This window comes from Pomacea canaliculata, linkage group LG1 (genome assembly GCF_003073045.1).
Source record: "Pomacea canaliculata isolate SZHN2017 linkage group LG1, ASM307304v1, whole genome shotgun sequence".
In the NCBI taxonomy this organism is placed as follows: Eukaryota; Metazoa; Mollusca; class Gastropoda; order Architaenioglossa; family Ampullariidae; genus Pomacea; species Pomacea canaliculata.
Window position 1 is genome coordinate 33,956,726 of NC_037590.1, and position 25,768 is coordinate 33,982,493.

The 25,768-nt window shown below is 40.9% G+C and overlaps 3 protein-coding genes across 3 annotated transcripts; 2 read left to right on the forward strand and 1 right to left on the reverse strand.

The window, feature by feature from the left end:
* The first annotated feature begins 4,908 nt into the window (after nt 1-4,908).
* LOC112576743 (double-strand break repair protein MRE11-like) lies at nt 4,909-8,038 on the forward strand. The gene is given in 6 exon segments (XM_025259423.1): nt 4,909-5,035; nt 5,416-5,619; nt 5,622-6,206; nt 6,209-6,484; nt 7,107-7,196; nt 7,789-8,038. Coding segments are annotated over 5 exon segments (1,221 nt in total). The 5' UTR covers nt 4,909-5,035; nt 5,416-5,459; the 3' UTR covers nt 7,899-8,038.
* Nucleotides 8,039-16,152: 8,114 nt separating this feature from the next.
* On the forward strand, nt 16,153-18,249 carry LOC112571839. Its single transcript, XM_025251171.1, has 3 exons — nt 16,153-16,458; nt 16,590-16,772; nt 17,841-18,249. The coding sequence occupies exons 1-3, from the start codon at nt 16,212-16,214 to the stop codon at nt 18,167-18,169; spliced, it is 759 nt and encodes a 252-aa protein (XP_025106956.1). The 5' UTR covers nt 16,153-16,211; the 3' UTR covers nt 18,170-18,249.
* A 1,129-nt stretch (nt 18,250-19,378) lies between these two features.
* On the reverse strand, nt 19,379-23,085 carry LOC112571847. Its single transcript, XM_025251183.1, has 2 exons — nt 21,430-23,085; nt 19,379-20,805 (listed from the first exon to the last, which is right to left on the reverse strand). Exons 1-2 carry the CDS (start codon nt 21,862-21,864, stop codon nt 20,698-20,700), a joined length of 543 nt encoding a protein of 180 aa, XP_025106968.1. The 5' UTR covers nt 21,865-23,085; the 3' UTR covers nt 19,379-20,697.
* Nucleotides 23,086-25,768: the final 2,683 nt, after the last annotated feature.

Genomic DNA, 25,768 nt, shown 5'->3' on the forward strand with positions numbered 1-25,768 from the left:
ATACATATCTAAATCAACCGGTGCTACAGAACTCAGGGTCGTCAATAACTTTACACCCACGTACGTTCTGTCCTGTTTTTATTCAAATGTATTAAAATTGAAGAGGATTTTCCACGTCTCGGAAAGCAAGCTGCAAGAGAGATATATACGACAATAAAATCAGATTTACTACTGTTGATCAGGTGACTGTTCAGGGGAAAATTCTATCCTGATTTACAAAGTCAGCTGCCTAAAGTTTATTGAAAATGCGTCTGTTTGGGGTACTCAAGATGCAAAGCGCAGGTAAACTTTGGGTGGGGCTGAAGAGGAAATATTCAGGTGTCATTGAGAACGTCAAATGTTTTGAGCACTATATTATATATCCAGATCCACTGGCGCCAGGATATGCATAAAGAAATTCAAGATTTTCCAGTGACCTGACACCCAATCCCCACTTACGTTCTGTCCTATTTTAATTCCAAATGTATTAAAATTGAAGAGACTTCCCAGCTCTCGAGAACAAGCTGCAAAAGAGATATACGGCAAATAAAATTGGAATTACTCCTGTTGATCAGGTGACTGTTCAGGGGAAATTCTATCCTGATTTATAAAGTCAGCTGCCTACAGCTTATTGAAAAAGTCTCTAGTGACATTAGTTTAGAGAGCTCTTCAGTCAGTTCTAACCTGCCATTGCGCTTCAAGAGTAAACTGATTCTAAGTAATTTCCCTCACTTCCGATGTCGTTCAGCTTTCCATTATTCAGACTCTCAGATGAAAGCCCAACAAACACCCCTTCAATCTTTGTATTTAATTCTCTCTTTTTTTCTCTTTCTATCTCGATTCCTGTGTGCTTTTTTTGCTGGCGTCTTTGAACTAGCGAGAAAGTTATATGAGTGTGTAAAAATCTGTCGTGCAGGCAAAACCATTTCGAGTATTTACAGATAATTAAAGAATATTTTTAATCCTAAGAAAGTAACATAGCACAGCCCCCCCCCCCCCCACTTCACCCTGCCCCACAACCCGCTCTACGACTTGGCATAGACTTTTAACCAATATAGAACCCTTTATTATCCACCTTCATTACTCTTAAAGGTCAACACGAGTGCAAGATTTTTTTTTTTTCTGTGATCGAGTTTATTTTAAAACAACAATTACCCAAATATGAGTATATAATTATATAATTTTTGGTGTTGACAGCTGGCAACCTTGTGAATAGTGCACTAACATGACGTAGTGCACTGTTACGGCGCTCGTTGATCGCAGGTGTGAATCTTAGTAGATAATTAATTATCGGATGGATTTTGGAGGCTGAAATTAATTTTACAGGTTAGTTTTATACCGCCTATACCTACTTATATCTGGAAAAAAAACCCAACCGTTCAGCTTGGTCTTTAAAATGTCGCCTTCCTCCATATACTCCTCCTCAACACCCCTAGACGTCCAAAGCCATTTGATCTATTTCTCAAGCAGGGAACGGGTCGTCACCCAGACACATCACCGAAATGGCTTCTCTGCCCTTGATTAGTTGGGCCCCCGTTTCCCTCCCTTGCCCAAACTGAGGTGTCGAGCTCAATAATTTAGAGAAGGGCCATCAAGCAGGCTGCAAGTGCACTGGTATAAGTGTTGTTCGCTATACAGAGATTACCATGTCAACTACTCATAAACTTGACTCAGATGAAGTGACAGATCGAAAGCTTACAAAAGATCACAGCTGCTAGAGCTTACTGGACAAATTACGCGGGTAATATGGCCAGTGGGTGAGAGTGTGTGTGGGTTTACAGAACAAAGCTGGTTATGACAGTGCACCATTTCCTCGTGTTCTGACAAACTTACCAACGAATACCAAAGGACGGGGCTTTGTGTGAACAGCTTAAAAAAAAATTGAATGTGACAAACGTATGAGAGCTTACTGTCCTACTTTATTTTTTCTTGGGAAACTTAAAGTACTGAAAAAATAATAATCTGTAAAATTGAACTATCCATTATTAGGATCTTAAAGCTGTGAGAGTTATGATAATGGTCAAAAGGATAAACTACATTGCATACTCCTGAGTCACGCACACACACCTCAGGCTTCTTCATCCCCTCAACCATGAAAGGCATATCAGCAGTGAAAAAAGTGCACTGATAATACAGTATATTAAACTAACCAACATGGTAATTCAGTTTAGAAGTATAGCTGCAGATACAGTGTACATACATAAATCGAATGGCAGATCTAGTTTCATGTACACGTATTTCAGTTTATCATGTACTTTTACAATATCCTGTTGAAGGTATTTGACCCTTTGGTGGTCTAGACGCCAGTGAGTGATCATGGTGGTCTAGGAGTGGATAAAAGGGTGAGAGCAGAGAGGTTTGTGAGTTGGTGACTTTGACCTGCTAGAACAAGAGAACGGTGTACCAACGTGACGTAGTACACTGTTAACGGCGCGTACTTTGCTAGCAGATAATTAATTAACGGGTTTTGTTTTGTAGGCTGAAATTTACAGGTTTCTATCGCCTTATCTACTGATATCTGCAAAAAATGCAAAACCATTTAGGCTGATCTTTAAGTCGGGAATTAGAGTTGCTTCTACGAGACTTACCCCATCCCGCCATTTCTCTCTCTCTCTCTCTCTCTGTGGTCAGCACAGTGTCACTTTCAATTTAACCAGAAGAAAAATGTAATTTATAAACTACCTGAATCAGTCGTCTTTATCGGTCTCCGGTGGTAATAAAGCCATCTTTTTGGAATAGGATGACATCTTTGACGAGTTTTCGATCTTGCTGCAGTCACATGTATGGAGACAAAGATTTCCATGGGGTCATCTTCATTCTTAATTGTAAGCCCGCCAACGAATCAGATTATACAATCAAAAGCTATCGACATCCATTTAGCTTAAGACTTTTGTCTGTCCACGAAAAAATATGCGTTTGACTGTCAGTATCAAAAGGTCAGGAAACAAATAATTTTTGACAGTTCTCCTTTTTGGACAGCTTTTATAATTTAATTTTTCAGGAATGTCAAGAATTATATGTTCTTCTCCTGTCACCGTGCGATATTTTAGTGGACGAGAATGCTGTAACATCCTTCCTCACCAGGATTAATTCCCCCAAAGCCTGGGAACAGAATGGTGTTTAATGGTCGTATTCTTGCTTCATCTGTTCCTGAACTGTCAGTTATTTCCGAAGTTTAGGAAGACCCCAATTATTATTCCAGTACAAAAAAAAGTCGCATGCAAAAGAATGAAGTTCAGGCTAACTGCTTCGAATCCTATTTTTTCCAAGTGATTGGAAAGGGTTGTGTGCAATCAGTCAATGCACCATTGGTGGATGCCGCCTGCTTGACAATCCATGGTAGCAAGTTGATTTTACAATTGGACAGAAGAGTAAATACGTTTGTATTCTGTTCATGTGCTTCTCGTTTAATACTACACTTACTTTTACGACTTCTAGCAAAAGGTTAACATAACCCTAATACTTTCGATGAAGGAGTTTCTGCGGAACCGGCCACAAAGGGTAAGAATGGAGGTACAGTCTTAAACTGTCTATACAGGGACCCCAGGGGTGTATTTTACGTCAATGTTGTTTTCCATATATACCAATAAAGCCTTGACAGACGTTTCCAACCGTTCCTTATCGTTGATTAAGTTTGCATGTGATATATGATGCTGGTTGGTCGACAAGGACGAGGACTCACTGGCGAGCTATTTCCTTCTGGTTAATTTGAAAATTCGTGGTTTAAAGAAAGTATTTTGGTGCTTAATATTTTAAAACTAGAGAACTGGTCCTGGTAGAAGGAAACACCAATTAACATGCTTCATTAGTGATCATTGGCAGTGAGAATATGTCGAACAGGTGCAAAATAGTAAACCTTGCCAAAGTGAGCCAATTACTGCGTTGTGTAAACACTGATATCATTTTGGGAAAATACATCGACATCTATTACTGCTAAGTTACATAAATTTTTGGGTCAGCTGCCCTGTCTTTAAGCTGGTATATCGAAGCCTGATCGAGAGCATTTTAGCATTCAGTCTCTGTGGTTCAGCGTTCTCTCTCTCTCTCTGTCAAGCTTGATCTTATCATGTGTGCTAGCATTTTTTAAAAACAGATTAGCAAGTGTGGCCTGACTAATCAGTTTTTTCTTCCTAACCACAAGCACATTGGCGCCATAAATTTCTGTAGCCAGACTGATCTGTTTTTCACTACATGGCTAAACTATACACCTCTGTCGCACCAGCTGTTATTTCTTTCTTACGACGATGACAAGGTATAAGTGCTGACACACACATAAGTAAATTTAAAATGAATTTATTTATATTATCTACACATGCAAACCAATTCCATCCTACTCGACACATACCTAGCTCATACACCGCTAGAACCTGTCGCCTACCTAGTTTGAGGTACATGAGCAACTTGAATGTGGACCAGAGCACCTACACGGTGCACAGGTATTTCGATATCTCGTACTCGAAATAATCCTAATGGGAAGGAATGACCCCCTCCCGCTGCGGCAAACAGGGTGCAGGCGTGAAGGTGTAATCATGCCCTGGTGTCTCGATTTGTATTTTTGTTGTAGTTTATTGCTTGTGGGAGCTCCCAACAAGAGAAAATCTTTCTCTATGATGCATTGATTCTCCATATATGGCTTTGAGATTTAGGATAAAGATGTGTGTGTGGGGTCTATGTGTGAGAAGGTATATTCACAAATGCTATGTTTTAAAGTGTATATATTATGTATCAGTATAGGAAGATGCTCGATCGGCTTTTGGGGGGTTGCAAACTCCATGCTGACAGTTAACGAATCAACCTCTCTGTTCTGGACAGAAGAGGACAATTAAGACCTATTTTCATGAAAACAACCTTACTATGCAGCTGTATATGCAATTGCCATGAAAATGCATCATTGCGCTTACTCGGAATTATAGTCCACCCATCAGCCCGCGAAATAAGGAAGTCTACTTTCGATTTCGTTGAACCGCCATTTGTGCGCCAACATCCTCATCTAGACGTTAAGCTCGGGGGATCCGCCGCCGACAGACACCAGACAGTGGAATTTGCAGTGTTCACGGTACTGAGTATTTAAAATCCAACTTCGCCCCCTTCCCCCGATCCCCCACCGGCCGCCACTTCCATCTTGTCGAACGCAGAAGATGAAATGTGCGCGACAGTCATAATTTAAGATGTGGTGATCTCAATGCAACCAGAGCTGGGATTAAGTTGATGCTGGTATTTATATGTTATTAAATGTTTTATAAGTTTCCAGCCTTGCATTGCTTCTTTATCAACCATTATGATTTTGTTATTAACGTTTCAGCATATTTGCACATAAAAGGTCACTTTTTTTTAACCAGGAAGTAGAAAGTTTTCTCTTGAAAGCAATTTTTAAAAAGCATTGAAAAAAGTATAATCAAGTCGTTAAGAATCTAGTTTCTTAACTGTCTTTTACAGGTAACTGGATGATCTAAAAGTGGGAGGCAGCTGTGACCCATAAGATGGCAGCCACCAAAGATGAAGCTAACACATTCAGGATTTTACTTGTCACTGATGTCCATCTTGGATTTGCAGAGCGTGATCCAATCAGAAACCACGACTCCCTTGTCACATTTGAAGAGATTCTGGAAAAAGCCCAAGAACATAATGTAGACTTTGTCCTGATGGGGGAGACCTATTCCATGAAAACAAACCTTCATGTCATATCATCCATCAATGTTTAACGCTGTTACGCAAGTACTGCATGGGGAAGAGGCCCATTCAGTTTAAATTTCTCAGCGACCAATCTGTTAACTTTAAGCATTGCGAATTTCCTGTGGTAAATTATAATGATCTAAATCTGCATATTTCAATCCCAGTTTTTTCTATTCATGGTAACCATGATGAGCCAACTGGACCGCACAGTGTGGGATCACTAGATATCCTCCATTCTTCAGGTCTTCTGAACTACTTTGGGAAAACTACATCTCTGGAAGAAATCCAGATACCACCACTTCTTCTGCAGAAGGGTAGCACCAAACTTGCATTGTATGGACTTGGATCTCTCCATGATGAGAGCCTTCGACAAATGTTCTTGAAAGGAAATGTGACGTTGACTAAACCTAGTGAAAACAAAGATGACTGGTTCAACTTGTTTGTGCTGCATCAAAACAGAGCCAAGCACAGGGAAACTAATTACATTCCTGAGATTGTTTTGCCTGAGTTTCTTAACTTGGTATTTTGGGGCCATGAACATGAGTGCAGGTTAGACCAGAAAGGAATCCTAGAGGTTTCTGTGTCACACAGCCTGGCAGCTCCATTACTACTGCACTGAAGAAAGGAGAGGCAAAAGCTAAATGTATTGGGCTTCTTGAAGTAGAAGGTAGAGCTTTTGAAATAAAACCAGTCAAACTGGAGACAGTACGACAGTTCTATATGGAAGACATTGTGCTGAGTAAGACCAGTCTTGACCCAAACGACATAAATGCTGTTGAAAATGTAGAGGAATTCTGCCGTAAGAAAGTTGAACAACTGATAGCAAAAGCAGGTGGGAATGAAAAGACTACAGATCGATTAACATGTTGACATTCAAGCACATGTGTGTATGATTCCGAGAGAGTTTTTGTGATTTTATTTACCTCAATTGAAGCTTCACCTAATTAAATTGGGATATGAATCATTAAGCAACAAACTGCTGACAATGAATGAATGTATACTTCCAACACATACCCTTGAACTAGAGATTAAACTTATTTATATTTTATACAGCCATCTGCTAGTGCAACGGTTAGCACCAATCCAGTGAGGACTGGCTGTCTTGGGTTCATATTTTTTCTTGGCCACACTTTCTTTCTTAGCATATCCACCTGCTTAGCTGGCTGCTTAACCCTAACCCTGATATAGCCTTAGTTGCTGGCTCGGCATAAAACACCAATTGCCCTTTCGTCTTGTATGCAGCCATCTTGTTAACTCTCTTGGTGCTAACATTCACTTTGTGTACCCTACCTTATTTTTCATTGTTACAGGTCATAGTTACTGTTTATTATTGCTTGAGGTAATATGGAACAGAGAAGTACACAAAGATACAACTCATTTGAACTCACAGACATCAATAAAAAATAGTATATTGTAAAATAGTATTGTTCACCTTGTTTTCCCTTTCTTACTAGACAAGGAACACACTGGAAACAAAAAGCAGCCGAAAGAACCACTCATAAGGCTGAGGATTGACTACACAGGATTTAAAACTTTCAACATTTACAGTGAGTTTAGAATATTACATGCATGTTAACATAGAAAAGTTATTGTTAGTCATGATGTGGAATCTGATCTATGACCTGTTTTCCTAATTTTGTGCAGCAAGAGAGGAAAATTGTTCACATCAATATCATGACCTCACAAATTGCCATCAAAGATTATAGTCTGAGGTCAGGCTAACTAACATCCATTTCTCTTTTACCATGAATATTCATCATTGCACTGGAATGGCTCAGTATTGTCATTTAGGATTTTGAAAACAAAATCATTTCACTAAGTCTTAGTAATAAGGTCATTTGCATAGTATTACCTTGTCATTTGTGTTCTGATGCCTATTTTTCTTGTATGGTTGACTGTCTGTTCATTTTAATTTTTTTGGTGGAGTGCATTGAGCTTGCATCTACAAATGGAGATGTGCTTTACAAGCATTTTAATTTATGTAAATTATAATTTATTATTGTTATTCATATAGACTTTTTTAAATACTATAAAATAACAACAGTGGCCAAGCTGTTGCTGATGTGATTTTCAAAAATTATGCCGTTGATGCTAATATTGACATATCAAACTGGCTGCATAAATGTGTATGACAAAACAGATTTGGTCGGAACTTCATGAAAAAAGTTGCCAATCCAGACCGGATAATACATTTTACTCAAGAGAAAACTGGTGGATGTTCCAAAAAAGATGCTGGTAAAGTTTAAAAGGCATCCATTATTCACTTGGATTAAATTTGCTTCTTAAGTGGTCTGATATATAGTAAAAGTATATATTATAAAAGAGATCACATAAATTTTTCATTTAACACCTAAATCACTGATTTAAGTCATCAGTCCTCGCAAGTATTTTTTTCAGGTTTTGAAACTTAATTTTTTTTAACATATTTCTTTTTATCAAAAAAAAATTAAATGCTATAAATAATATTTATGATATTCATACACCAGAAGGAGATTCCCTGGATACAGCACGTGTTGAAGACATGGTGCGGGCCTATTTCAGCAGAGCAGACCTGTAAGCACCCATAATTAAGTCAGTAGTTAGTTGTTAATTTCTCTGTCTTTCTACTCTTGATGTTACAAAATTATAACTTAAATTTTTACTTTGTATGTGTACATTCATTTTATTATATTAGTTTTGGATACTTAGACATTGTTAATCATACATTTTCTATTTCATGTAGTAATTACTATGCTTTAAGTTTTTTAAAGTTTTAATTGATACCTGTTCTGAAATCTCTGGCATACAACAATTTTACCAGATCATTAAGATTCCTTATACTATTAAAATTATATGAACCACAATTAAACTGGTTGAAAAAGTTAATTGATGTGTTGTAGGCAAACCAGCTGCAGGTTCTTACTGAAGATGGACTAGGAGAAGCTGTTAAGGACTTTGTTGACAAAGAAGACAAGACAGCAATTTCAAAGCTTGTCAAAAATCAGCTCAAGGAAAGCCAGGTTTGTGTTTAGTTCAAGATTACATGCAGAGGGTAATTAACTGGGACCTTACAAAGGTTTCTCAATTTGTTGTTTCTGTTAGATAATGTACTTGTTGCTGAAATGTGAAGAAGATATTTACAAATAACAAGAATAAGAAATCATTCACAGATGATCCTTTCCGTCACACACATTTACATAGATGAGCTGTTCAGATGATAATTTTCAGACTTTCACAGTCTGAACTCACAATTAACCTCAACAAATAAAGCTGCATGTATGAGATTGAAAAATCACATTAGGAGTAGGTAGTCATGTTATTAACATTTAAAGAGTTGAGGTCAAGAAGGAAAAAAAATATTTATACAAATGACACCAGATATAAGCTCATAAGTAATCACTGCCTTTTTCCAGAGCTATGTAGAGGAGCAGAGACAGTGTCAGTTATCTCGGCAGTATAACATTTAAATCACTTTCCAAATCAAAGCACTGAAACTGGCTGCATAAGAATAAAAATCATCTTACCAGAAAGAATAAACAAAGTAATATTACTTTGAAGAATTGTAAAGAGATTTATGGAAGCTAAATGATAGTGGAAAGACAGGACTAAGCTCCAGATAACGTGCTATACTTAAGACATGGTGAGCCCACTGCATTTCATAGGGTATAGTGGGTAATTTATAGTGTATAGGGTATCCACCTATGGCCACTAGGATATAAGACATTGAGCTTTTAAGAAGCCCAAAACTGTCCCACATACAAAAATCTGTTTTCTGGAAATGATTTTTTTCAGGATCATTTAAAAAACCAAGATCAGAACAAGAATAAACTGGAGGATAAAGAAATGCAGTCTCAGCAAGGAGAGAATACGTTTAGTGATGATGCTAGCTTGGATTTGATGATGAAGAGTTTCATGTTCCTTGCACACAAGGGCAAGGGTCTCCCTCAATTCAGGAAACGTTTTCTGCATCTTCTCTTGAACTGCAATCTGGGAGAGACAATTCTCAAGGGTAAAACTAAGAAAGTTTCACTTTATTTTAAAAATAGCAATACACTAAAAGCAACGTTTTATCTGATTTTGTATTCCTAGCTCATATTAAGAGAACAGAGCAGAACTTTCTGCTTTTATGATGCACCAATTTTACTGTTTAACTGAATATTATAGTATGCATTATGCACACTGATAACAGTACTCCTTTTTAATTGAAGCATCCATATAATCTAACAAAACCCATTGAAATTTCCCAAAGGAAAGTTTAGGAGTTGAACATTAGGTGGACCAGTATTTTGGTGCTTTCATAGATGGCACTGAAACATCATTTTAATTCACTATTTATTTTTTGTGTTTTTTGTATTTCAGCCCAGAACAAGATTACATTACAATTTCTGAAGACAGCTTTGATGGAGAAGATTTATGCGACAACATCCAGCTTGTGGAACAAAATATATCTACAACAGCTAGTACCTGCAGTAGTAACAGCTCGTCAAAAAGAGGTGGCATATTCGACTGTAACGTTGATGAAGAGTTTCCACCATCACAGAAGAAATGGAAATGAGTGCAGGCTTTAAGAAACCTAGACCTGTGTACATTCATACATTTTATGAAATAAGTGACATAAACTGCAAATGTGACCATATTTTATCCAAAATTTTATCAGTTTTTATTCCAGTTTTAAGAATCTTGGTAATTGTATATATATCAATAATTATATATTGAAACTCTTAGAAGTATATATATCAATAACCATATATATTGAAACTCTTACAAATGTGACACATATGTCCTGTGACATATACTTTAGTACAGTGGTGCCCAACCTTTTCTCGCCCGAGAACCACACTGGACATGATATAAAAGCACGCGGGCCAAACTTTGGCTTGGTGGTGATGAGAGAAAAAAACACACATAAGCGCAAATCCAAGTAAAAAGTAATGCCACCCATATTTTTTTCGGGGGGTAATATAGTCACCGTCCCCCCATTTGATAAAAATGAGTGGAAATTTGTTTCTTTCATTTTCTCAAAGCAGCCATTTTTGAAAAACGTAAATGTACAAAACCAAATTCCCACAACTCAGGGCAACACATTGGGGCATAAACAACTGTAAACTGTATATTTAGTTTGTAATTTTGATATCTTGGTGGAAGTCGTCTTGCTCATATACTTCCATATACGACGTTGTTGGATGCTGGAGAGATAGGTAAGTCCCATGCAAATACAATATATTTTTTACTTTCTTTTTATCAGGCTTTGGATCATCTAAAGCAATTTTCTTCAAAAATATGATAATTGCTTCATGTTCATAAATTATGTCTGTAAAGGTCAGGACGTAGAGGTGGGGGTGATGGGAGTAGAGCTTCCCCTTTGTTCTTACCCCTCTGCCGCATGAAAAGTGTGGAAATCGCGAGTTTCGGATTTTTCGTGCCTCGCGTGCTGCTCGAGCTGTGCTCACCCTTTGTCTAGGTGGACAGGGGTGGGTATTAAAGCCCGACCGTAAACAGCCAGAGTGTTGTTGTTGCTGCTGCTGTTGCTGTGGGAGCTGTAGCTGCTGTGGGAGCTGCTGCTGTTGCTGCTTTATGGATGGAAGCTGTTAAAACAGACCCATCGGGAAATCGCTTGCTGCTTGTGTGCTGAAACGTAGCATGTGTTCGAAGCTGAGGACTTGTGCAAGGCACAGGACCATCGGACAGAAGCCGAGCGAGGCGCCGGACTAAATGGAGCTGAGACTGATGCGAGGTACAAGACTGCAAGGCAGGCAACAGGTGACCAACAACCGATGCACGTCAGCCCCAGAGACACACCATGGAACGGCCACCCACCTACAAACTGAGGAGAGGGACCGTAGCAGTTCGGACGAGTGAGTGTCGGTGTCGTCTACCCATTCGAAGCCAGGCGCGGACACATACTAAGAACAGCGTAACTATCGTGATGTAAACACAGTAAGACTTTTTATCTTTTTAGTGAGGTAGAAGCGGAGGGGACGGTCTGGTCCCTATTCACCTTTTGAACATTTTAAAGTTAGGTGAACGTTTTCGTTTCTTTAGTCCTGGAGCTAATTAGTGAACTTATGGTTTCCGCCTCGTGGATTGTATGTGGTGTGGTAACGGTTACTTTGGATAACCCGTGCTGTACTAACCTATGACCAAGTCATTTTGTCACGGACTGTGGTTCATTTATTTCAGTTTTACGGAACTTTAGTACTTCGCAAGCTTGCTTATGTAAATGGTGGGTATGCCTGCTATTGTGCACCAGGTTCTTGTTTTAAGTGATTCATTTAACTAGCAGGTTCAGCCACAGCTGCCCAAAGACTGGCAAGTGTAGGTCCAGCAACAGCCGCAGCAAGACGACTTGTTCAAACTTTTGAGCCTGGCCGCGGATGTGACCACCATGGGCAGGAACGCCGGTAGGGTCAGTCACCGCTGCTGTCACATGACCTCGAGCTGCCACAAGCGAACAATGCCTCGCACGACATGTTGCAGGCAAACAAGGTGACCCAACTCCTTCCATTGGTGCTAAAGGTGACGGTGGTTTTGCCTCTGAGACAGAGGAACACTTAGTTTTTTGCGTTCGATGAGAAAGTAAACAGTTCCCCAACATCACACTAGAGCTGCAGCAGTTAAAACCCAGGGTCACGAGGTCAAAGTGGAGCAGAGCAAGCTCGGCAGAAAGTGAAGCTGACATCCAATCATAAAGATGAACCGATGGATATGACAACCTGTCATTTGCTATTTGTGCCTTCATCAGTGTCAGAGAGGGTCGCCTACATTGATGACCTGTTCTTGAGCCCAGAGTACGTACAGGACATAGACTACACGAAGGATCACAATCCTGTGGTGACGTCGATTGGTTGATCCAGGTTCAAATTCATGAACATCTTGAACACGAGACGGCGCAGCTGATGTTGCACACTACGATGCCTTTACACCGCCTGCAACCCTCGGGCATCACGTGCACTTTCATCGCTGCCAAATACATCGAGCGATTTCCACCTCGGGTGGGGAACTTGTGTGCACTGGCACCAGGTACCTAATGCGGTTGAAGTACTGGCCACGGAGCGCGAAATACTGATGAAATCTCATGTTTCCTCCCACTTCAACCTTATTCATGGCTACTCTCCTAATGGAGTTAACTGTCTTTTTAGCCAAATCTTGTACAGTGTTCTAATTTCGGCTAAATTGCTATCATAATTTAATTTTATACATGCTTTTTAAAATTATTAGTAAAGCAAATATCAAGAATTTTGAATTTTTCTGGGTTCTATTGCAAATGTAAGTGGGGTAAGTAATTAGTTGATGAATTTGCTTTGCTTTCCCAGCCATATTGCACTTGATTTTTCAGTGTTCAGAACTAAATCGGAATTTTTTTCAAACAATTTTAATGTATTCATTGATTCTTCAAAAGACTGCCTTTTGTAAAGTTTTATTGATGGCGCCACCTGTTTCTTGCTAAATCTTTTTTATTCATAAAATTTCTTGATTGTTAGTGTGTGTTTGTGTGATTGTGTGCTTGAGGACGTGTCAGGATTTGTCGGTACACATGTACACCTAAAATGAATGTAACATACCTACATAGATAAAAATTGCAACAAACAAAATGCACATGACGCTACACCACAACATCAAGGATCAGCAGTCGAGGTTGGAGAAAGGCTGTAGTCACGTGGTATGATGAACCTAGTGGTGACACGGTTGACAGCAGACCATGTAGTCGTCATTTCCTGGCACAGAGGAAACATTGACGAGAGCACTACAATGCCTGCAATTGTAGTCTAGAAAATTCATGGAGCAAGAAGCACAAAAAGATGCCTATCAGTGGAATAACCTTCATTAACACACAAACAAAGATCCAAAATTTTGTTATAATCAACAGAAAATGTAGCAGATTATGTGAAGAAACCATTCAACACCAGTAGCAGTGAGGTGTTCGTACTAAATAATGACTGAACGTTAGCAACGTCCCTATTATCTCAGCAATGTATCCGGTTAATAACATGATTTTTTTTTTAACCGAACAAAATGAGAAGACTGTTATATAAAGTTCAAAACAGCGAACATGTTAAAAAAAAAACAACAACCAACACCACGCCCTGCGCACATGTGGTCACATACAGAGTGTCCCGAGACGAGATCTGAACCGCGAGCCTCTGACTGCAGTGGTGACAAGTTTTAACCACCGCACTGCCGGGCGCCCCACAGCCGGCGACACGCGCGCTCACCTACGATCGACAACTCTGTTTCTTACACTTGGTGAGCTTAGTTGACACTACCTCCCTGAGGATAAAGACCGAGGACAGTTGAGGAGCTCAGGTAAAGTTCTGACTAGTTTCTTTTTAATTCCGACTGACACACTCTCGCACTCGGTAAACTCACCGCGATCATCTGTTCATGCCTATCACGAAAAGTTCAAAAAGAATCAACTTGTATAAATACATATCAGTACAATCCACCATAAGTGTGTCAGCACCGACATTGTTAAAGCACTATCATATGTTACCTAGCCTTATCTATACTAGCTTTACAAGCACGATACTTGAGTTTCATTAGCGTCTACGGGTTGATTCCGGGTTGAGTAAGAGACTTTGTGAGCGTTCACTAACCCTGGTATAAACTTTATATTCGAGGTTTCTGGGTGGGGATGGGTTAATAAATGCATTATTTGCTAGCTGAAAAATATAGGTGCATGGGGTAGTTCAAGAATTCACACAAACTTGAGGCGCAGAACAGGCAAGGTGATATCTGTGTCACTGTAGTCGGCCTGTGGTGTGGTGCGACGGTCCTAAGTCCTGATACAGGGCTGCCAAGCTCGACTGGGTACACAAAAGGAAGTGTGTTAACTTTGCGTTGCTAGGATGTCGATCGTGCTTCGGTTGTTGGGTGAGTGTAAAGAATGATCATCCCGCTGGCTATACGCACACTAAGGTAATCATTCTGTTAAACGGTTTGACACTTGGCTTTATTATGTTCTTGTCGGTGGGACTCGGAGTGTTCTCCCAGCGAGGTATGTATGTGGCAAAGCTTTGCATTTTATTTGCTGACCCCGAGTAAGAAAATTATGCAGGGCACGATGAAAATAGACTGGGATGAGTCGTTTGTCACGCTTGCTGCGTCTTGGAGGTTTGGTTTATGGAGTAGTGAACCTTGCACGCAGGTCCTCTCCACGTCGTTGTCCCTTTCTCACTCTTCTCATATACATAATTATATATAATATACTATAGTGTGTGATTGAACAGCGCGATGTAAGTCTGTGTATATGTATGGAGCAACCGTTTTTAGTTTAGTATTTTAGGTATAAGTTTACCGTACAAATATGCTCAAGTGCATCTTCCATTTAAAGCTCAGTATGCTCAGGAATTTGTTAAATGCTTGCACAGCACACCATGTGTGTGCACAGGTAAACAGGTGAAGTCAAATGACATTTTCCCCTCCCCAGCCTCAAACGTAGCAAGTTTTTTTTCTTTGTGTGTGTGTGCGTGGTGGTGTTGGGTAGGTATGGGTGGGTCCAGTCACATTTCTGTGCAGTTCATATTTCACTTTTTAATGGCGTTAGAAGTGAATTTATTTACTTTTTATGTGAATAGCTGAAGACAGTTCCGTGTTTACTTTTGAATGTGCGCCCTTCATAGATTAAATGGTAGCGTGAAGATCAACGTCACACCAGTATCACAGGGTAGGGGTTCTAACCATTTCAGGGTGGACCAATGGACACTCATCGATGGGTTCGTTAGCACATATCCCAACCGCCAATGCACGGTAGATACAAGCGGATGATACACGTGTCTTGCTTTGAGAAATCACCTCGAGGTGGAAGCACTTTCCTTCCAAAATCAACAGTAGCTCGCTCTCTTTTGACTTAAACATTTCACTGAGACAAAAATGTCAACGAGGACAGTCACGTGCGTTGAGATCGAGTGAGCACGAGGGAGGACTTCAGCATCTTAAAGTAAAGTGTTAGATTGTAGATGTAGGATTTTAGGTTCAGGTTAGGGAGTGAATGCTGTGTTTTATTGTTGTAATATTAATAGTGTTGTAAACTATGAATTATGCTCTTGTGTTATTTATTCACTGCTATTTATTCATTTATTCACCTGTTTTCGCTGCACAATTTCAGATGATTTTGTAATGTGGGTATTAGCACAAGTAATAAGCAAGTGACCTGTTTATAGGATGATTTAAAAAGGGCGTTTGAGTAAAAGATAAAAGGGGAGAAAAAATATCCACGCCAAACTCACAAATTCACACCCTCCACACACGAACGCATACACGTGCGCTCACAGCAGATGGAATTTTAATACTACGGTCAGGGGTGAGAACCACGTTTAGTCAAATGTGTACACCAAGTCAAGATGATGTAGTCGGGGTGATTTTATTTTTAAGCAGAAAGTCTCAAAATAGGTTTGTCTGTTTTACAGGTTCTGAAAAAATACGCTCAGTGTAGGAACAGTAGAATAGAGGAAAACCCGAGAGGTATAGCTGCCTGTTCATGACTACTCATCTGGATCTTTAAGTTTCGGAATAGTGCAACCAGACGCAAAGAAAAGCAACTCTGACACCGGCTCTACGTCACATCGTACAACTCTGACGTCATGCCCACCCCTAGTGACGAGGCGAGCACATGGAGGAGCCGGAGTTTCCTTTACCGCGCCTCGCTGGTGGCGCTGATGGCTGGAATTCCAGTCCACCTGGTGGCCATCCTGCTGCCCTTCTGGCTAGAGTTCCAGCACAAGCAGCAACAAGAGGAGAGAGTCGTCTCCGCCAGTTTCGGCTTATGGCAGGTGTGTCTGCTGTCTCAGTGCTACAGCGTGAACAGCATTGAAACGAGACCAGTTGGGGGTAAGAATTCCACTTCTTCATCAATAGTTTTCAGTCCTCCTCAGTGGAGAAATTAAGCAAGAAAAAAGAAAACAAAACAATTCTTTAAAAGTTTCACTGTGTATCTCCCTTTGACACCGATCATTTTGCAGCCTGGCTGGTCAGCGTGAAGATTCTGATGCTGGGCGCCTTCCTGCTGCACTCGATGGCCGTGGTGGCGGGGACACTGCAGAACTTCATGTCCCGCAGGCGCATCAGACAGTGGTCCTCCGTCTTGTGTCAGCGCCTGGTCCACAGAGACAGCGAGGTCACCGAGGACGTGGGTTTCCTCGCAGGTAACGATGGAATCTCGTGTGCACCTTAATTGTTCGTCTCAGTCGGGGTGGCCCACTGGGTACTTTAGCAACAGCAACTTATAGATCCCAAGTACAAACTTGTAATCTACCCTAACTGCCTCACGATCAGGTGCGTCCTCTGGGTACGTACTCTGATGTCCAGACTGATATCAGGTGGGGATACATCGAGATAGAGTGAAACAAAAGAAAGAGAAAAATAAATAGACTAAAAATTGGAACAATTTCGAAATTGTTAGCAACACATGAAATCAAAGGTGGACAGGGAAGTATGGTGCTAGGACTCAGACAGACATCTTAAGGACACTGCTTGAAAGAAGGAGCTTATCTCTCTTCACAGCAAAGCTTGTTTTCCGCTTTTAGTCTTGGGCTTCAAGAACTGTTTGGAGAGTTCTACCATAGTTTTTTTTTCCCCATGCGACAGCGATCACAGATATTTATCAGCATCCAAGGCCCAAGTGCAGCTAGGGCACGCAACTGTACTCAAACGTGTACATGTGTGTGAGAGAGAGAGAGAGTGAGTGAGAGTGTGAGAGAGTGTGAGAGAGTGAGAGAGTGAGAGAGTGAGAGAGAGAGAGATTTGATTGATGTTGAATAAATTTGTAAATCACATTTGATGTCTGCTGATAAGTGTGTGCCTTCATGCATGCAAGGGCCTTGAGCCTTTCATCTGTAACACCAAGCGGTTAGTTGCTCACTCACTAGCGACTAGCCGATAATCAAATGCAAGATGACGAATTTGATATTCCCAATGGACTGCTGACTCATAATACACGAACCATGAAGTTTCTTCCTGACAAGAGAGACTGCCCACATCCATATTTATCTTCTTGTGTGTTGTCTGATTTGCCCATCGTTTAGTTAAAATTTAGCGACACAAACACAGCCACATACATTAACTGTTCTTAATAATATTCTGTTGAAAAAAAAAAAAGTTGTTGTCACTCCTCAGATTTGTTGTTGTATATTCGCACACCATACTTGTGACATGGCGGCAAGCACTTAACCTACTTGAGACTTCTGACGAGGCCAATGTCTCATTGCTTTCAGGTTTCTTTGGCCAGGCAGCACACATCGTCTTCATTTTGTGCGTTAAAGAGGAGCTGTCAGACAGCGCCAAGCTCTCCTGGGGATTCGGCTTCGGTTTCCTCGCCACCGGCACGGCCGCCGTGTCCTCCCTGGCGATGACCAAGGCCCACTCGCGTCCCCTGCCCCGGCTGCAGCCGCCGTCAGCGTCAGAGGAACGTCAGACAGCGGACGTGCCGCTCTCCAACGTCGACACCGCGAGGGGCGCCGCCAGTTCGCCGCGCGCGTCAGGACAACCTCAACCTCGCGCACCCCGCGACCGCAGGTCCCGAGAAGCAGTCGGGTACTTGTGAACAAGAGGGTGTGGCGTGTCGTCACACTCCACAGCATTGACGTGTGAAAAATAGTGGTGGAGTGGTTGGGGGTAGGGGTACGAACACGACAACGAACGCGTCATTCGCGTTCCAAGACTTTGGTGATTTTCACTGGGCTTGTCCCATTTCTGGATCACAGATCTGAAAGTATTGTTTGACTCGGCGATCGCCTCATTTTTAACCTGCACACTTTTGAGGTCACGCATGCGTGATAGCAGTGTATACAGATATTGAGGTTATGTCGACGGGGTTGGGTGGGGACAAATAGAAACAAGACAGCAGCGGAACTTTATTTCAGTTTTTTAATTTATTATTTTATTTTACTTTTTTTGGCCTTCCTAGAAATCTTCATGAAAGAGATTTCCAAATTTTATAGACTCTTGCTGTGAACAATTCTTCGTATCACAAGAGAGGTTGCAGTGTATGAGATTCTTCAGGAATTGATGAAAACCACAACCAAACGTTAGATGTATATCAGTACTGTATTACACGTTTGCCATGTACGTGTACCTAGCACTTAAAATTATTTTATTTCCTAAAGCGATAACAAGCAAAGGGCATAACTATGCAAAATTTACATATCTATGCATTGCATATGCAATTAAAAAATGTCATTCCCTAACCTTTTTGGTCTTAGGGGGAGTGAAGAGGCCAGCGGTGCCCTTTTCCTTCCCTCCTATACATTCCCTACATTCCCTGATCCTCTTTGAATGAGTATTAATTCCCAAAAGCTGGGTCGGCTTGGAAAAGTTCGTTGCGTTAGACGAGAATCGAACCGGAGCTCCGCTGGGTTCGGATGCAAGTGCTGTAACCACTCGGTTATTTTCTTCCTCGTAGACATGTCGGCGACGTGACGTGGAATTACCGACATGCACCGCGCTCTCCACACATCTTGTATCCGGGATTTTATTGTGTGACGATGGGCTGATGAACAAACAGGCAAATGTTTACTATGCAATGTAAATACGGATTCTTTTCTTGACACGCACAGCTTAGACTCGGAGCAGATGTACATCATGACTATGCACGCACGCACACACGCACAAACAGTAAGCGTACAAACCCACGTTTTCATATAGTTATTAGTGATTGTAACTATTCAAGCCATATGCACGACTAAAATGTGCAACTGCTTGATAGTGAGTGATACGTATCATCGTTGAATCAGATGAACATTTTAAAGGTGGGAATCTCTCGTTTTTGTAAGCTTTATATATATATAACTACATGAAAGCAATACAAATATATAAAAGCAATATTTTACTCGTATTAAGAAAATATAATTATGGAATCAGAATTAAATGGTCGTAATTCACTCTGATCCCTATAAAGCATTTATAGAACATGTTATTCGTCATAAAATAGTATTTAAAGCACAAGAATCAAATATTTCTCACATAGGAGGTTCGTTCACAACTTATTTAATAAGAGGAATCTGCTGTAGCTATTGTGTCACTAAAAATAGAACTTGTACATTGTTCTCATCACCGTATTGTGATTTTCAATGTACTTTTCTCACATTTAATCTATACATTTACCCATGTCTTTCCATATCTCCTTTTGAGATCATTTACAAGAACTTTCAAAACTTCGAGTTGATCTGCTACTTGGGTGTGTTTTCTTGTGTCTGGTGGTTAAAGTTAGGCATGAATGAGTCGAAATAGAAATTTTATTACTAATTTTTTCATAATTATCAAGGTTGGAGGTTTGTCATGATTGTTTGATATTTGTGCTTTAGATTAACTGGATGTGAAACAAAATTTGTCTTCCATGAAACATTGTTGGTTGGGTGTGTTGGGTGCAGAGTTGAAATAGAACTATAAGTGTTTCGACCGCTCAAGGCATGATACAAGTGGTTGACTTCATCAACAAACTTAAGCCATTTTTATTCATCTGTGTGTGATTGAAAATTCAGCTTTCATGGTTTTCTTTCATACAAATAATGTGCATATTTTATCACCTTAGTCTTTTCTTAACCATTTTCTTGTATTTGATCTGACTCGCATAAGTATCATTGCCCAGATGTGTGTGTGTGTGTGCTTTATTTTTCTTTACATTTTTTTCACATTTTTTTATTAGGCAAGCAAACCTCTGGCGCTCACTTAAACACATTCAAACACAAAAATACATACCCTCTTCACCCTACCCCATAAAACAAAAACACAAGCATGACGCCCATCAGATGTCGGATTCAAGTTTGGTACTTGTAGTCACTACCAAGCTGCCACTCTTGTTGGCCACTGTGCCCATCTCTGCATCCCGGCTGGCTGGCACGCGAAAACCAGAATCAGAACCAGATCCATCACCAGCACCAAAAACTCTCCGGCACCTGATCTTAGGGCAGCCCGAAACTCTTTGCCAAAACAGGAGTATAGGAAAAAGTTGATGGAGCCGTTGAGACGTACACCCAATGCTGCACAACGTCCAGGTCGTACAGTTGCTCCATATCCAGCCCCAGATCAACGTAGCCAGAAGCCTGCAGATTGCGGATGAACAGAAGGAGAAGGTCAAGGAGGGTAAAGGTCGACACACAGGCGACTATCAAGGTCATACTGCCGCTGGAGCTGGCTGGGCCATGTCCTCGTCAAGGATCCTCCAATGTTACCTGTCTGTACCTGTGTGAAGACATTTTATTTGAATGATTTTGTTTTTGACAATAGAAAATCCACACAGTATAACAATTTACATTGACAGCAAAGTATTTGGTCAGAAAGGTTCCCCGGCACAACACATTAACACATTCACCTGCATCCTCTAAAACCCACTGCATCCTCTAAAACTGACCCACATATTGAGAGAAAGAGGAAAATCTATAGAGAGAAAAAATTATGGGCTTTGCGGCCCAAAAACTAATATGAGTTTTTAAGCAATTTTCAGGGGTATAGGAAAGTAACAAATACAGTAAAGGTCACTGCACAAATCCTTACATTCCAACTGCAAACTTCACACAAAGAATGTGAAACGCCAACTAAACAATTTATTGTGGACCCTTTCATACAACACTTACTTGGAAAGGCAGTTTTTCTTTGTCCTATTTGGTCATAGTAGCCAAATAGTAAATATCCAGACATACTGAGCGTTGTATGTTTATTCACTGTCAGTAATAAATGGCCTAAGTCAAGTTAACTCACTGATGGTTCAGTTTACTTAATATCCTACTCGTACTGGCTGATTTGCAAAAAATCTTGTTTTCTTTCAACATGGGGTGAAGCTAAATTATGTTCTTTTCGGTTACCTACCTTTCTGATAGTGCAGACGCTGTAAAGCAGCATGGCATTCAGAAACAAGATGGCAGCGATTAGCGGCGCATGGAAGATGAGATACGACAACATGGCCGACTTCCACATTCTGACATACTGGCCGTACTCGGGGAGGCTGGTGTTGAAACGTTGCTGGCAGAGCGTGCGATACAGCCAGTGCCCGTAGGACTCAAACCCCGCGTAGCCAAGCGGCAGGGGCGCCAATCCCGCCAGGACAACGAGCCGGCGACGAGGCGAGCACCACCTGGAGACGGACAACGGCCTGGCCACGGCAACCCATCGTTGAGCCACCACGGCCACCGTCAGCAGCCGGGATGTGTTGGCGAAGAAGGTGGCCAACACTTCCACAACACCGTGACTGCAGCTGCTGCGCAGGACATCCGTCAGCGTCATTCCTTTCATAACGGCCTCCATCAGACAGAAGAGGCAGTCGGAGATGCTCAGGCAGGACAAGAAGAAGGCGCCCTGCCCGGTTCCCCAGCTGCTGTGTCCAGACGACAGCGGACACCGTGTTGGTCGCGAAGCCTAGGCACAGGACCACCAGCAAGCTGGCCTGGTTACCAGGGTGAACAAGGACTCCATAACCCCATCTTCTTCAGAGCTTAGATGTTGAAGCTTCCAATGATTGAAAATCAAGATCAGCGTTATATTTTCAATGGCTTCCGTGTCCGTTTTTCCAGCGTCACACGTATCATATATTTTTAAGCTCCACAAAAATGATGTATGTCGAAATTCTTTGAGTCACAGCACCAGCTATTCTTCAATGCTTTTAAAATGCCAAGTCTAACAGTTCGAAAATATTTTATGTGCTGGCGATTAAAAACAGCTGGCTGTGTCTTTTATCGTCTTCTATGGTGATGGCGTTTGAGACAGAATATGACCTGAATCGAATGCTTACCATCCTCCGTGGCACAATCCTGTGTTTGGGATTTGTGCTTAGAAACCCAGATTTCATCCAACAGTAAATATATGAAGTTGTTGCCAGCAGTAGTTGCAGGATGTCAAGATAACTAGCACAAAAATGCCATCAAGGAAGTGTGACTCAACTTCATTCAAACACGACCTTGTCTGGGCGTGGAACTGTTAAGTGCCTCTGTCGCAGTCTGAGTGCACATGAATGTGTTAAACATGTGTTCCATTTGACATTCTTCTTGCAGGAGAGTAAATTGTCAGCGGGGATGGCATTTGTAGCTAGAATATATCTGCACTCGGCATCGCACTTGGCATCTTGGGCCCCCAATTAAAAAAACTAACAATTGGATGTCATGCCAAGTGTTTGTGTGACCGTTCTACTAGTTTTCTGCTAGATGGCCTTTCTGTGAAAGTGTTACCTAATCACTGATGGCTCACATTCCGTTTTAGACATTTGCTGCGATAGAACCTGAATCGCTGGGTTTTGCTAGCTGCTGCCGAAGCTTGAGGATGCTTGCATCTCTATTTTCGTCGGCAAATGAATAGCGAGACAGCACAGTATAAAACACTTCTTTCCTAGTGGAATTGTGAAATGGGGCTCTACCTTTAAAACAATACCCTGAAAACTTGTATTTAACAAATGCTCCACAAGACAACAACAGACAATTAAAATAGTTTCAGTTAGAGAGAGTGATGGAAGGATAGAAGAAGTGAAGATATTCCACAATCTGAGGATTATGAAATATAAATATACCATTAGAAAGATATCATCGTATATTGAGTAATGTTAGACTTGCGTGAATTGCACTGTGGAAACCATACATCGACTATTATTATAAAAAAATAACTAGTGTAAGCTGAAATGTCTTCATTACTTCTATCCTTCCATCACTCTCTCTTTCTCCAGGTATTTTCTTCCTACTCCACGTCTACCTCTGCTTCTCCTTCTTTACTGAATAAATGCGTTTTTAAGAATGAAAAGTGTCTTTGAATGAGAAGTAAAATAGTAAATGTAATGTTGAATATTGTGCTTATTGAATAAAAAAAATAAACGTTGATCTAAAAAAAAAAAAAGAATAACCAAACAAAAAGGATCAGATAAATAATTGCCTGTAAATATTTGCTTATCTTCATCTTTGACCCCTACGTGCAGGTGTGTGTGTGTGCGCGCGCTCACACTTGCACTCAGTCGTGCCCTAAACGAACACGGCCTCACTCAGTTTATTTAATAAAGTCAAGCTAATTTTCCAGGATCTGTCAAGTCGACTCGGGGCACAATGATTCTTCTTCCATCAGTTCGTCACCACCGAGCCTCCTGAGATCCCAGATTCCCAGTCCTGACTGGTGAGTCGGTAGGAAGGGTTCGCTACTGCTGCCATACTTCAGTCTACTTTCAGTAAATCATCAGTCGCACCTCATCTTCTGCAACCAGTTCTCAGCCTGTGGTGCCCAGGCTGACTGTTGGCAAGGATAGTCTGTTGGCATCACACCGTTCTTTCATCATGTGTATTCGCCCTAATTCCTCTGTCATTAGGACTAGGGAGGAGAGAGGGGGCGGTATTTGTAGAATGCATTAACGCAAAGCAACCCCGCCCTATCAGTTTTACTCGTTGTGAGTGCTAATATCGTTTATGTGGGTAAATATTTGTTTAAGAAGCTTTTGAAGTTTTAGGCTACAAGAGTGGTTATTGTTCCATATCAGTTGTAGCTTTTGAATGTGGTCATCTGTTAACATACTTCGGAACTGATAAGCGCTCAGAACATAATCCTAATGTTGTGTTAGAACGCTATAACCTCCAACTGTTCTTCTTGTTTGTTTGGTTTTTTTTTTTTTGTTTGTTTTGTTTTTGTTTTTGTTTTGTTTCCCCCTCCCCCCTTAGTCTGTTATACAGCGATGATTCTAGCAAAGGCTGTGCAAACCAACTGCGGACTGAATGAGGGTCTACTAGCTTCTACCCGTATCTCAGTCGCCGGAGCATCGTCTTCACATCCTTCCTTCTCCAATCGCTTTATTATCATCACTGTCACCGTCGACAAGTGTCATGATCATCATAGTTTTCATTATCGCAACTATTGTCGTCGTCGTCGTCGTCGTCGTTATCATCATCCAATCCTATATGAAGTTGTCACCAAGACAGTGAGAATAGGAAGATTGTGGGTTGGGATTTTCCTTCCCGCACACGTACCTAATCTCTGTATGTGTCACCAGGGTTCAGCTAGCTCGCCTTCATATAGTTCAATGAGCTGACGACGCTAGACACCAACAATCAGCCATTCCTAGCATCTCTCTCCTCCCCACCAACTACTCCCAATCCCATAATATTCTCATCTGACTTTATACATTAATGTTTGCAATTTTACATCTTGCTCAAGAAGGGATACATTTACCAGGGGTAGCTTCAGACTGTGCACTCTCTTCAAGTTTTGTGCTTTGGGATTTAAAAAAAAAAGACCAGAATGAAGGGAAGTGGTTAGTCGGGGCGTGTCCGATGTTCTCGACACAGTGTTCACTGCCTTCAATGTCAGATGCTATGAAGCTTATCAAGGTTGATCGAGAGCAGTCCAGATAATGACACAGAGAATAAAACCCTTTTGACCATTTGATGAGCAAGGGGATCAGCTCGCGCTCTTGTTCTCTGGCAGAAATTACGGAATCCGAGGAATTCCCTTGATGGGTTAGTGCGTGCCAAGGGAAGTTATCGGCTGTCTCGCCGTTTGATTAATGAAATGGGCTAGCGGGCGTTACTGCTTATCTCCCTTGATTTTTTTTTTTTTCTTCTCTCTTCCTGTATTTCTTCACTTTACATTTTATTCCCACAAAGTTGAAGACGTAATTCTACAATAAGAGGAATTGTAGCAAAGTTAAGAAATCAACCATAGTGAGATGTGAGATACAAATGAAGTTTAAATTTGTGAGCAATTAAAATTTCATTTGACATGCACTCTAGAACATAGCGCGCACACACACTGGTAAACACAAAATGTGTCATTGGCAAAGCACACTGAAATTCGACCTGCCTGCACATGAGAACAACCCCAATCTCCCATCTACAGCTGTGGCATGCATCAACAGACATCAAAGTGATATGCTATTTGCAAATTTTGAGGCAAAAGTTGAGCTGATATTGTTCTTTATGAATCAGAAAAAATGGAGCGCATAGAGATATCAAGAAATTAAAAAATGAACATACCAATTTATACAAGTTAATACTGGGTGTAGAGAACGATCTGGAAAATAATGTAGCTCTTAAACTGTTACAGAAGCTGTAGTTTTTGTGAGGGATTCTTAGAGTGCATGTGCGGACATTTGAATTTCACAGATGGTGGACACTAACAGCAATGATACGCAATAATGTATATGTTTTAATAAATCTAATCGATGTTTAACTGGGTGTCCCATATCAGC